Below are 12,198 nucleotides of genomic sequence, written 5' to 3'. Positions count from 1 at the left end.
CTGGAGCATGGGCTACAGCCCCCTGTCACCAGCCCTCCATCATCACCATTCCTGGTCACTCTACCACCCACTTGTCCCTTCACTCCCCCCCTCTATGTCACCAGAACCCGTCAGTGAGAGGCTTCTTATGCTAATCCAGTCTCTGACGCTCTATAGTAGTGCTAAGCCATCAACATGACAGACTGCGACTGCACCACCCCCTGCCCATCCAACCTGATTCCTTAACTCAGTGTCAGAGAATCATCACCAACCTCCATTTAATGGACCTCAGGCTACCAGACTCATCTTCTCAATTAATCCCATTCAAAGACTGAGTGCTCTCCTGCTCCTTCCTGTGATCACACCTACCAGTGGAAGGTTTTACACAGAATGGTCTTTAGTGTCCGAAATCACTCCCTGATTTGCTGTTTCCAATATATTTACTTTCCATCATTTCATTTAAGAGTTCTTGGCGTCACATTTATGCGGAATGAATGTTCCCATAATGGAACATAAAAAAATTGCAAACCATGAAATTACTTTTTGCTAGAATCCCACAATGAAATGAGTTGGCACAGAAATGATGATTCAGAAGTTCTAAAATCTTAATTTACAGATAACTAAAGAGTGAATGAATGGAAGTGTTTATTATATAGAGAATAGAGAATGAAAACCATGGGGTGATTTCATTGTGAATCAATCATGAATTGATTATGAATCGATTTATTCAATTAATCACCAACTATTTTGATAGTGGATTAATTGGTTTGAGTACTTTTTAAGGAAAAAAGTTAATATTCTGTGATTCCACCTTCTTAACTATAAACATTTAAACTCAAGATCTTTGGGTTGTGGGCTAAATAAGACATGTGAGGACATCATTGTTGGAAACACTATTCTGACAATTTATATACCAAATAACTAATCCATTAATTAAGAAAATAATGAATGGATTAATCAACAATGAAATTAATAATTAGTTGCAGCATTACATGAGAACATTGCTAATACTAGAGCTGCACCAATCAAAGTCAATTAACGATAAATTGAAAAAGTTAATTAGTAACTATTCTGAAAATCAATTCATTTTTAAAGAAATTTTTCAAGCAAAAATGGCAGACATTACCTTGTTCCAGCTACTCAAAAGTGAGAATTTATTGCTGTTCTTTGTCTTTTGATAGTTAACTAAATATTTGTGGGTTCAAAATAGTTGACAAAACAAACAATTTGAAGACATCATCTTAGAGTTTGGAATTTGTGATGGACATTTTTCACTATTGTCAGACCCTAGAAGAAATCAGTGAGTTGAGAAAATAATTCACAAATTGAAAAAAATTAATTGAAAATGAAAATTGTTCCAGCTCTTATTCATATTTTGTGATTAAAATTTGTGTTGCAAGCAATGAGACTTTTTTGGGACCAGAATAATCCCTTGAAGAAACTTTACATTTAGATTTCCTGCAGACATATTCAAGACATACAAAAATACTCTGCTTGGAATTATAATTTATGTCTGATATGGGGTTTCAAGACCAAGTTCAATTACATCATTATTAAACTGTTATTAAAAATAACATCTACTCCCTTTCATTGAAAAAATCTAGAATCTACAAGTATGCAAATAGTTTTTTTAATTTCAAAAGTTTCACTGCGGGTAACAAGATGTCTCCTACTTCACTGATGAGTCCATTTGCAGTGTCTGTGTGCAAGAGGCTTCAAGCTTCCACATCACAGTTGTGTAAATTGTATGTGGGACAGTGATTGGCTTCCAAACTTGTGATGCCACAAAATCCTGCTCACATATATCCACATATTTTACTTTTAGATTTAAGGTAAGCACAGCAGATTCAGCCAGCAGCATTCAGTGTGAACTGCTGCACGTGAAGCTCAAACATCCAAGTGAAGAAACAATTAGGAAAGTATATTTTTGAGTGGAGGGGGCTTTAAGCATCACAGTTCATGCTTCATCTATAATACAGTAGTTTAATATGGTTGAAAGGTCCAGAAAAAGTTTAGTTAAACTATCACTACCAAAGTCAACAATTTGACGTTAATGCTTCAAAGTTTAACTTAACAGCTTTGGGTGATGAGTGAAATAAAAAACAACAATGACTTTAGGTATCACAACCTGTATCTCAAGTCTGACTAAGTGTAAGAAGACGACGGAGAATTCGAGGAAGAAGCCTCAGGTCCTGTGGGCCTGGAGGGAGAAATGGGGCCTATATCAGTCAGCAAAGGAGTGGATTGGCAGCATTGACTGATGAACTGACTGGTGCCAGCCTTGGCAGGAACAAGCTCCTACAGGCTGGAGGATGACGTTGAAAGTGTCTGCAAATGACACACTACAACACTCAGGCTTCACTTCATGTGGTATGGATATGATTAGAGTGGTGTTGAGACTCAGCCTAAAGAGGTAGTTAGCTGAGGATTATAAGGCCTCGCAAACAAGCAACATTAGCCTGAGTACCCAGGGTCCCACAACAGCTCAGCTCCCTCTTACTTTCATTTGCAGCGATAGCTGACTTTCCCAGCGCTGGGAAAAACACAATGAAAGGATTTTTAGGGCCTTTTTAAAGCCATCGTCCGTTAGCAATGTGGCAGCCCACCATGGGCACACAGACACAAACACAGGCATTCTGGGTAATTACTGCTAACGACCCCGCTGCTTGTTAGCCAGACCTCCTATTTTTGCCATCGCTGTGCCAACACCCTGGGCCTGTGACATCAGAGCTTGTTTTGTTGTGGGTCAGCTTTGCATGCGGACGCTTTTAATGACACCAGACAGTGGTAGACGTGTGTGTGTGTGTGTGTGTGTGTGTGCAAGCATGCCTGTAGAACCCGTGTCTGAGTTAATATAACTGTGTCTACAGAGAAAAGTCTTCACACAGAGATTAAATCTCTGTACGGATATGTGTATGTACGTGTGAGTGTGTACTGTGTGTGTGTGTGTGTGTGTGTGTGTGTGTGTGTGTGTGTGTGTGTGTGTACGTGTGTGAGTAGCTTGACACAGCTGGGTCAGGCAGGGCTAAAGCCAAGACACTGGTCAATGTGCACGAACGAAAGCCAGCAGGATGCCCATGAGAAGAAAGTGAAAGTTCTTTTGATTGCTCTTTTTAAAGAGGGTTATGACTCCGCTGTTCAGATCCCACGGTTGGCTGCCAAACCTCTGGTGACGCACACAACATACACACACACACACATTTCTGTGTAAAATGTGCCACCTCACACACCACACATACACGAAAGGATTCAGTTTATATCAAAAGAAAAATCTGAATTAAAAATAAAAACAAATACAGAAACCACAAAAAGAACAGGCTGTGTCTGCAAAAGTTTAAGAGTAAAAGAGATCACAGCCAGTCTGAGCTCAGTGTATTGTTATCCTCAGTGAAAAAAATATATTTTGATTGGACTACGTCTTTCTTTAAGTCAATTCAATCGAGTATGTCCAAAAGATAGAACAAATTCTATTCACAAAATATAATAGAAATAGGGATGAGAATCGAGAACCAGTTTCTAATTGCCCAGTCTATCAGAATCATATGCCTCTGAGCTTAACAAGTCCTTTTACCAATGCTGCCATGTTTTTATGACAGTTGCACATTGCAAAGCAGTTATGTCGAATTCATGCATATATGCTGCTGGAAACTTGCAACAAGAAGGAGTCATGGCAGAGAAGACAAAAGGGTCCAAAAGATGACAACAGGGCTAGTTGTAATGTCTGTAAATTATAACCATATAAACCAAATTCTGATATCAATATATTGGCTGATAATGCAATGAGCCCACAAATGGGGTTATCATTTATGACAAAGATATGCAATGAAGGCAGGATATTTAAACTCTATTATCCAAAACGACATCAGAGCACTGAAACCTTCACTGATAGTTTTAATAAATGCAAATAACTATGAATAAAAACAGAAATATACCAGAAATATACATAAAATGCTGAATAAGAAAGTAAAAATCCCCCAAACAAAAACAATTCGCACTATACTAGTCTGCATTTCATATCAGCAGATTTCAGACAACATATGCACTGATACCAATATAGACCAATATAGCCAATTTCAGACGACTGATATATTAGTCTGGTTCTAGCTGAATTAACCTTCTACATAACATGGGCTTAAATTCCACACATGCCATGTATTTGACACTCTACTGGGGTTGTCAGAATACCAGAATTTTGAACTTCAAAACAACACTAGTTTCAATACCATGGCAAAAAGAAAAAAGTCCTTTGCACACTAAATAGTGTAATTAATTTTCTTTTTTTTCAAATTTATCAATAACCTGCATACAGTAATGCTACAGAAAAAGTCACTGAACACTGTCTGGTTTTGTTATGCTGCAAGCCTAATTACAGGTCGGACAATAAAAACTGAACTTAGGCTTTGAACGAGCACTTCTTTTCTTTTTATAGCTTTAGTACTTTCAATACTATCTAATGTAAGTACTGTATAGTTTTAAACAATGTGGTATTAAAAAAATATTTCATTATCACTACTTTTGACAACCTTACACTCTATGCACAAATGCTACTGCTTCCCAACCGAGCAGCGAATCCATTAATTCAGGTAAATAGCTTATGTTGTAATAACATAGACGCTACACAAAAGAGAATCTGAAGTGATAAAGAATTGGACCAATAAGCAGAATCAATAGTGGCACTGATATCAATTAAATCTTATCAATGCCCATGAAATATAATGTATAATATATAACGTTATATTGAGCGCCTCTGGGTACTGTCTGAGACAATGGCAGCTGTATGTAGTATTTTTTATTTTACCTTTAAGTTATACTGTGTTTCATCTGTAGATATAAAGTATATGTACGAGAACTATCAAGACTGCTATTGGTCATAGAGCTGAGCTGATGTCACCCACACTTTTCTCTATACACATAACCCTCATCATGAGTATGACAATGCCCAATTTGGGTAGGGTGCCATCTCCTGGTTGGAAGCGAGCATGTAACTTCACATCTCACCCATGTGATGTGGAAAGTGGAGTGAGGGGGGCGGCAATAGAGGGGGCAATACAGGTCTCTGCTATTTCCCATGAAGCTGCTACATGCTGAAACCATCTGTCATGACCTGTTGTATTTCCACAGGTTTAGCCTGGATTATCAAGGTCACACCATCACCATTAACTTTCATTCCTCAGCGCAGAGAGTGACCGGATGTCCCAGTCACTTTAGGGCTGCAACTCAAGCCTGACTGATAATAGATTTTTGGCGCTGATGCTGTTACCAATATTAAGGAGTAGAAAATAAAACTGATATCATTAAACCAGCCAATATTCTTTAATTATATATTGAATTATATATCTAAGATGTATTTGTAATAATTTTAAATAACTATTTTTAGTTCATTATTATTATTAAGTTCAACTATTTTTGGTTCATAAATGACTTTTTATTGTCAGAATTAAAACTAATTATCAAATTCACTTTTGACTCATTTTTATGGTCAAATTTTGTTCTATTGTTGCACAAAACAGCTGTACGTACTTATGGATATGACTTGTAGCTGTCTTGCAGTGACGCTGGATGGATGGGTGCATGCAGTGAGTGTGCATGTGTGTGTGCGTGTGTGAAAGCAGAGTGCCTGCAGAGCTAGTGGTTGCAAAGGCCAGAGGTGGTGGGTAAATCATTGGTCATCTCAGGCTAGTAAAAGAGGCTTAGTTAGGAGACAGGAGAGGAAGAGCCTTCACAGAAGACTGCACACACAAAAACTGTGCACTGTCTATAGTATGTAAACAGTGTGTGTGTTAAGAGAGAGTAACAAGCTTAAGGCTCTGATCTCGCTGCCTGCACTCGGTCTGTTCTCCAGACGCCAGCTGGTAAACATGCCAGTGTGGGCCAAGTCTGTGTTTGTATGGGAGACGGCAGGAGCTACAGTGTGTATTATGCGTGAATTGTGTAATAAAAAGCAAATACGAATGTGATCAGAGTGAGTAGTCATATGTGCAGGGAGTGTCAGGATGTAGCATACTTCACCTGTATACCTGAATGAAAAGAATTGTGTGTGAGAGAAAGAAAGACAGAGAGATGGACAGTTTTACTGCGATGTGTCTCCTTCATGTCTTATCTCCCTCCTCTCCTTTCCTGCACTACATGTGAGGGCAGTTTCTCTCCTCTTTATGACTCTTTATCTGACATGAAAGGCACTAACATGGGATACCCGCCATTACGGCTCCATCAACATGAAGAGCTCTGACACGGGATTCTCCGCCGCGGCTCAGCCCATTAACGATGACTGGCGATCCTGTGCTCTGTCAAGAAGCCGTCACAAGCAGACAGCTCCGACATAATGAGGACTTAAAACCTTAACCTTGCCTTTAAGACCCCTGGTCAAAAGCAGCAATAAAACCTCAAGAGGGCACCTACTGGCTGGCCTGCTTAGTAATTACAACCCATGTCCTAGCACTAACCCAAAGGTCCCGTAGTTTAGATATACAAAAGAGTGTAAGACAGTTCTGGAGTAAGGCTGAGGGGTCCTTTTCCTAGCACTCGGTCCTTTTCCTAGCACTCAAAGAAGGCAGACGCTTTTTCTCTCGCTCCCTCCCTGCCCTTATCTGCCCTGCTATTGCTCTCTGTCCTGTGCTGTCTCTGTCTAAACGATCTCGGAGCCTCTCTCTGCATTTTCCTCTAAAAACCAAAATGATGGATCTGGTCAACTGGTCTCCCAATGCAATCGACCAAATTTTCTCCACAATGAAGATGGGTAAAGGAGAACCCGCCTGCCCCGACGGAACGTTCGCAGCTGGGTACACGTTGGACTCCTGGGGGAAGTGGAGGATCGTGTGCCTGTCGGTCCTTTCCGTGGAGGATGTTGAAGACGCATACATAATTGGATTTATGATTTCAGGCTTTCTGCTGATTGGTTCTAACCCTAACCCTGACTTATTACAAAAACAAGAAGACACTGGCGGCAATTGACAAGCTGCTCGCCTTGAATGAGGGAATGTGCAGGGCTGCCAGCACTCAGACTCAAGCGACTTGCGAGCTCAATCGCAAACTGGATGCGATTCCTGAGCTCCTTCGCGAGATGGGTACCAACTTGGAGAAGCTGTCAGCTCGGCTCAGCTGAATCTGGCCACCAATTCGGACATATTGAAGCAAGCCATCGGGAGACTCAGAGAGACTCAAGGGCAGACAGAAAATTCCAGTGTCAGCCCGTACCAAAACAATCCGTCATCTCCATTGGCTCCCAGACATAAACGGCCTTCTCAAGGACGCTTATCTCTCCACTCTCCTGGATGTTTCTGCAGACAAGATGCTCACCTACCCCTCACCTACTTTTGGGACATTCACCCTTACCCTTAACTCAACGCCTTCTTTGGCCCCTCATCCCCCTCCCTCCCCTGTGCAGCGTAGTAGGCGAAGGTTGAGGGCAGCGCACTGTGTAGGAGCTGCAGCCCTCCCTCTCCCTCTCTGCGCTGTGACTCCCCCCCCCCACTTCCTTCCCCCATCCACATGTGCAGGTGTTCGAGTCTTGTTATAATGTCTTAACTGTTGCTTTGTGCCGAGGTGTTTTTTTCCAAATCCCACACTGTGTCCCCCCTCAACAGGTGCATAGTTTGGGATTTGCCTTTTTTTTCCCTCTTCCTTCCCTCCCGTTTTCATTTGTTTTTCATCTAAGTAAGCATCTAAGAGGCGCCGGGATTGGCTGCATCGTGGTCCTCCTGCCCCTGTCCTCCCATGTCAATTATTCATACTGCAAATTAGCAAATTATGACAACAAATTACAACAGTCAAGTCACACAGAATCACAATTTCTAACATGCAGAGGTTAACTTTCTTTCTTTTGGTGACACACTACCTCCTGACACTGGAGCATCCATGAACACGGCCCCCATCTTCTCTGCAGCGAGTGCCATTTCTTTTGAGACAGCAGGGTCAATAGTGGAGGAGTCAATCAACAGTGTTCCCTTCTTCACTTTCCTAAAGGAGGCAAAAGAATCAAAGCATGTTTGTCTGAGTAAGCCTTTCACTTGTACATTAAAACTTTTCTAATAAAAGAGGTAGGGGTGTGGCAGGGCTCATTCACACTTGCCCACTTTCCTGGACAGGTGAGCTCTGCGTTTGGGCAAGTGGTCTGCCTCATGCAGTTGTCCAGTTGGGTAAGTAAAAAATAGACGCAATGTGTTTATTTATTTTTCCATGTTTCTGGCTATGTAACAGCTCTGTTCCCTAATGCACCGAACAGTGATATAACAAGCGACTGTCAGGTATTTAACTTACAGTATTCCTCCAGCCACCTAGAGCTGGCCAAAGCATTACTGTCCATTCCACTGAACTCAAAGCTAGCTGGTTAGCAGCTACATATCACTGTTATTTTTCACCATGGCAGACAAAATCTTAAGAGAAAATGCAACGAGTCATCTGACCCCTGCTGCTTCCAGCTCTGCAAGTCCAAAACCAAAACAATTTTGGAGACCTCCAGGTTTAGGCTATCTTAATTACCTTTAGCCTGATACACAGCTGCTAACTAGCTAACTAGCTGTTCACAGTCCGGGCCAACTCCACCGTGTAGAGTCTAGGAAGACACTGTAGCAATGTTACGCAAACAGGGACTTTTATTTCTATTCTGTGGTAGCAAACACATCACACAGCCTTTCAGCAACTATCATACTGCAACCTGAGCTTATCTACACACTTCATTGCGGAGTGAGGTAAAATAACAAGCCCTCACACACCATGAAAAACTCACTTTAACAACAAGCATATTAGACTCTGTCTCACACTCACAGGCTACCCACAAGGCAACGTTCGTTAAAGGGCAAGGTTTGGCTTGTAACACACAGGTGCAACTAGGCTGTTGGTGTGCTAACCAGGGGTAAAAGTATTCAGGTCCATTACTTAAGCAAGAGTACTAATACCAACTCCACTGTGAAAATAATCCACTACAAGTAAAAGTTGCGCCTCTAAACCTTACTAAGGTTTAAGTGTGTAAGAAAGTATAATATAATCTAATTCCAAGTCCAAACCTTTTTATTTTTATTGATTTTTTTAAACAGGCCTACATTTTGGACAGAAAGTTTGTCTGTTGAGCAAGTAATACATTTCTACTACTTGCCCAAAAAGCAAGTGGCTGAAAAACCTTAATGTCAAGCCCTGGTATGAATGTCAAAAATGTGTCAAACAGAGTTTCTGATAGTAAAGTTTACTTACTTGAGGATGCCATTTGGGCCTGTGTAGACTTCTATGACGTTGGGACTGGAGGGTAACATTGTGATGATGCGGTCTGCTTTCTCTGCCACCTCTGCTGGAGAGTCTACAACCTGAATGTTGGAGGCATTGATGCACAATTTCATCATGTCATCAACACAATATAAATATCTTCATTAACAAATGACTCATATTATAGCAAGGGCTGTACAATCAATCATAAAAAAAATGTGATCTCAATTCATACATCTATGCGGTCTTATTTCTAAATGACATCAATTCACTTGCTTCTATTCCCCTATGCATTCATGTCATGCTGCATTCACAAGTTGACGGCTTTGCTACCGAGTAAGTTGAGACCTGAGTTCTTTTACGAATGACCCTTTAGTTTTTTCATTATATTTTATGTTTAAGTCAAGCCCTCCAATATTTAGTATGTATAAGTCTTCTGTTTAAAGTTATGTCTATACAGCAAGCTTCTCAGACAAGTTTTTTACTTGAATGTCTAAGAGTGCAATAAATGTTTTTGCTGAAAAAATAAAAATCGTGTAAGAGAACTGTGATCTCAGTTCTTAGGGAGAAAAACTGTGATTCACATTTTAGCAAGAATCACCCAGACCTAATTGTAACTCTCATCTATGAAAACTTTTTGGCTTGGATGCACATATTCACTCAACTTTGGTAACTGATCTGAAGAAACTGGAGCGACTTTCAGTTAAGGGTTAGTAAAGGCTTGTAAATACTTGTCAACAGAGCTCAACAGTGAGATTCCAGAAGTGAATTATTATTATTAGCCATGTAAGGGACAATGTAGAGTGAGCGCAACAGGGTTTATTCCTCTATACTGACCCACTCGCTCTACATTATCCCACTTATTACACAGCTAGTTACTAAAGAAATCAAAAGTTTGACTTAAATGTTGATTTAAATATGATTTTATTGATTTAGAAAAGATTTTATTGCTTCCACTTGAAAAAATAGTCCATTTGTTTCTATGGTTGCAATGGTGTCCATAGCAACGGTCTGCTATTCACAGCAAGGCTCTGCTATACCGAAATAACAGACATTAGAATGTACAGCATTCTAATGTCTGTTATTTGACAAATCAGAATCAAGCATTTGACAATGCCGTGTAATAAAATATTATAACCATCCAAGGTAGACTTAGAGCCTGCCATGAGCTATGAATTCAATTGAACAATATGATATTGTTTCAAAGGGATAATTCAGCCCCAAACCAAAAATATACATTTTTCCTCTGGACCGTCAGGCTATTTATCCATCTATATTGTTTTGGTGTGCGTTGCAGAGTTTTGGAGATATTGGCCATAGAGATGTCTGCCATCTCTCCAATATAATGTAACTACATGGCACAAAAAAAAAAACATTAGCAAAAATGTATGTTTTTGGTACTTTGAGCACCACAAACCAAGCGCCATTTAGTCCCATTATATTGGAGAGAAGGCAGACAAGTGGTATCATTTGCAATGGTTTATAGGACATGTAGTTCACTCACTCTTAAAAATAATTATGCACACAGTCTTATATGTTTGCATTTTTTCCATTTTCCAATGTTTTGCAATGTTTTTTTTGCTCTGCATCAATTTTTTTTGGTCACAATTCATCTTGGCTGGCTTGGTTCTGGGCTTAAAACGCTTTGTATAAAATATTTTCTAAAATGTCAGTTTAGTATATGATTGGGAAATTCACTTCCAGAACCAGGGCTGTTTAAGTGGGCAGTCACACTTGAGCTCTATTTGGAGTGTATTCTTAGACAACTTGGCCTGTTAAATGTCATTTTTTTAAATATTTTTTACATATTCTACATATTCAAATCTCCACATATGATGTGTTATTGATGGACTATTACCTGCGCACCAGTGTCCTGCAGCTCCTTGCGAGACTCAGGGAAGACATCAGTGGCAATAACAGGATAACCGTTCTTTAAAAGGTTTTTGGCCATGGGAGTGCCCATGTTTCCCAGACCAATAAACCCCACTGGTGTTTTTGAGGCCATTGATCGTGACGACACTGAGGGAAGACATGAGGATAACAAAGACGCCATTAGAGGTTTGACAAAAAAATGTGTGGCATTTTGTTTGCTCAATTTTTATTTGCAACAGTACAGCTAATCCAGTTGAATCTGCTTACCCAATAAAGGCAAGGCAAGTTAATCTGTATATCTGAGAAAATTCAAAGTGCTTTAAATAAAATAAAGACAAGGGGAATTTCCACCATGAGTAGTGCTATTAAAAAACATGGGTCCGTATGTCTATGGTCAGTCGAAATGGCAGTAAAATTGTAAACACCTGCTATCCTAATATTTTCCAGAAGGAAATGCTCTAATGAGAATCAAAAACAACAAAGCAAATCTTACTGCTGTGACTTACAACCAGCTTTTTTGCAGTCTGGCCAAGCTATTAAACACTGCTGGCTCAGCCAAGGTCCAGCCAGGTTAACAGATACTAAACAGAGAAAAGCAACCAGACTACAACAGGATTACGCCTGGATAGTGAAGCCAAAACAAAGATCCTTACCTTAAATTACCCTTGAACTTATACTGCACTGCAGATACCACATTGCTATTACTTCAGTGATTATACTTTTAACCATCAAGTGGATATAGAGTAGTATTCGCTAACACTGGCCTAAAATTACCAAAACAAATATGCTTTGTTAAGTTGTTCCTTTATTTGCACATAGCAGGTTTTGAGTAAATGACACACCAGCATCTAGTAGGATGAGTATGTACTATGATCTATGAAATAAAAACAACAGTGGAACAGATGCCTGCTCCACACAGACGTGTAGCCTCGGTGCTCTGTCTGTCCTATACACACTGGAGTCCATAGTTATACACTAGGGTAGGGTGATGTCTACCAATATGATGATGCACACTGTGAAACATCACAGTGGATGATGACATCATTGTTGGGTCTAAAAGGGTCTTTATCCAAAACAGAGAAAACCCTCACATTTCAGAAGTTGTAGTTGTAGTTTTCTTTCATTTAAATTAATTTATCATGTTAGCACTAA

The 12,198-nt window shown here is 39.9% G+C and overlaps 1 protein-coding gene across 1 annotated transcript in view; it reads right to left on the bottom strand.

The window, feature by feature from the left end:
• hibadha (3-hydroxyisobutyrate dehydrogenase a) overlaps positions 1–12,198 on the bottom strand; it is a 34,593-nt gene that overhangs the window by 21,145 nt on the left and 1,250 nt on the right. The window contains exons 2-4 of the mRNA XM_084739709.1: positions 11,033–11,193; positions 9,166–9,275; positions 7,814–7,935 (exon numbers count right to left, since the gene is read on the bottom strand). Of these exons, the coding sequence (XP_084595835.1) occupies positions 7,814–7,935; positions 9,166–9,275; positions 11,033–11,193 (393 nt within the window). The remainder of the gene's footprint in view (positions 1–7,813; positions 7,936–9,165; positions 9,276–11,032; positions 11,194–12,198) is intronic.

The sequence above is a fragment of the Lutjanus erythropterus genome, chromosome 16, assembly GCF_056507025.1.
Source record: "Lutjanus erythropterus isolate fLutEry1 chromosome 16, fLutEry1.hap2, whole genome shotgun sequence".
In the NCBI taxonomy this organism is placed as follows: Eukaryota; Metazoa; Chordata; class Actinopteri; order Lutjaniformes; family Lutjanidae; genus Lutjanus; species Lutjanus erythropterus.
This window is presented reverse-complemented; position numbering and strand designations above follow the sequence as displayed.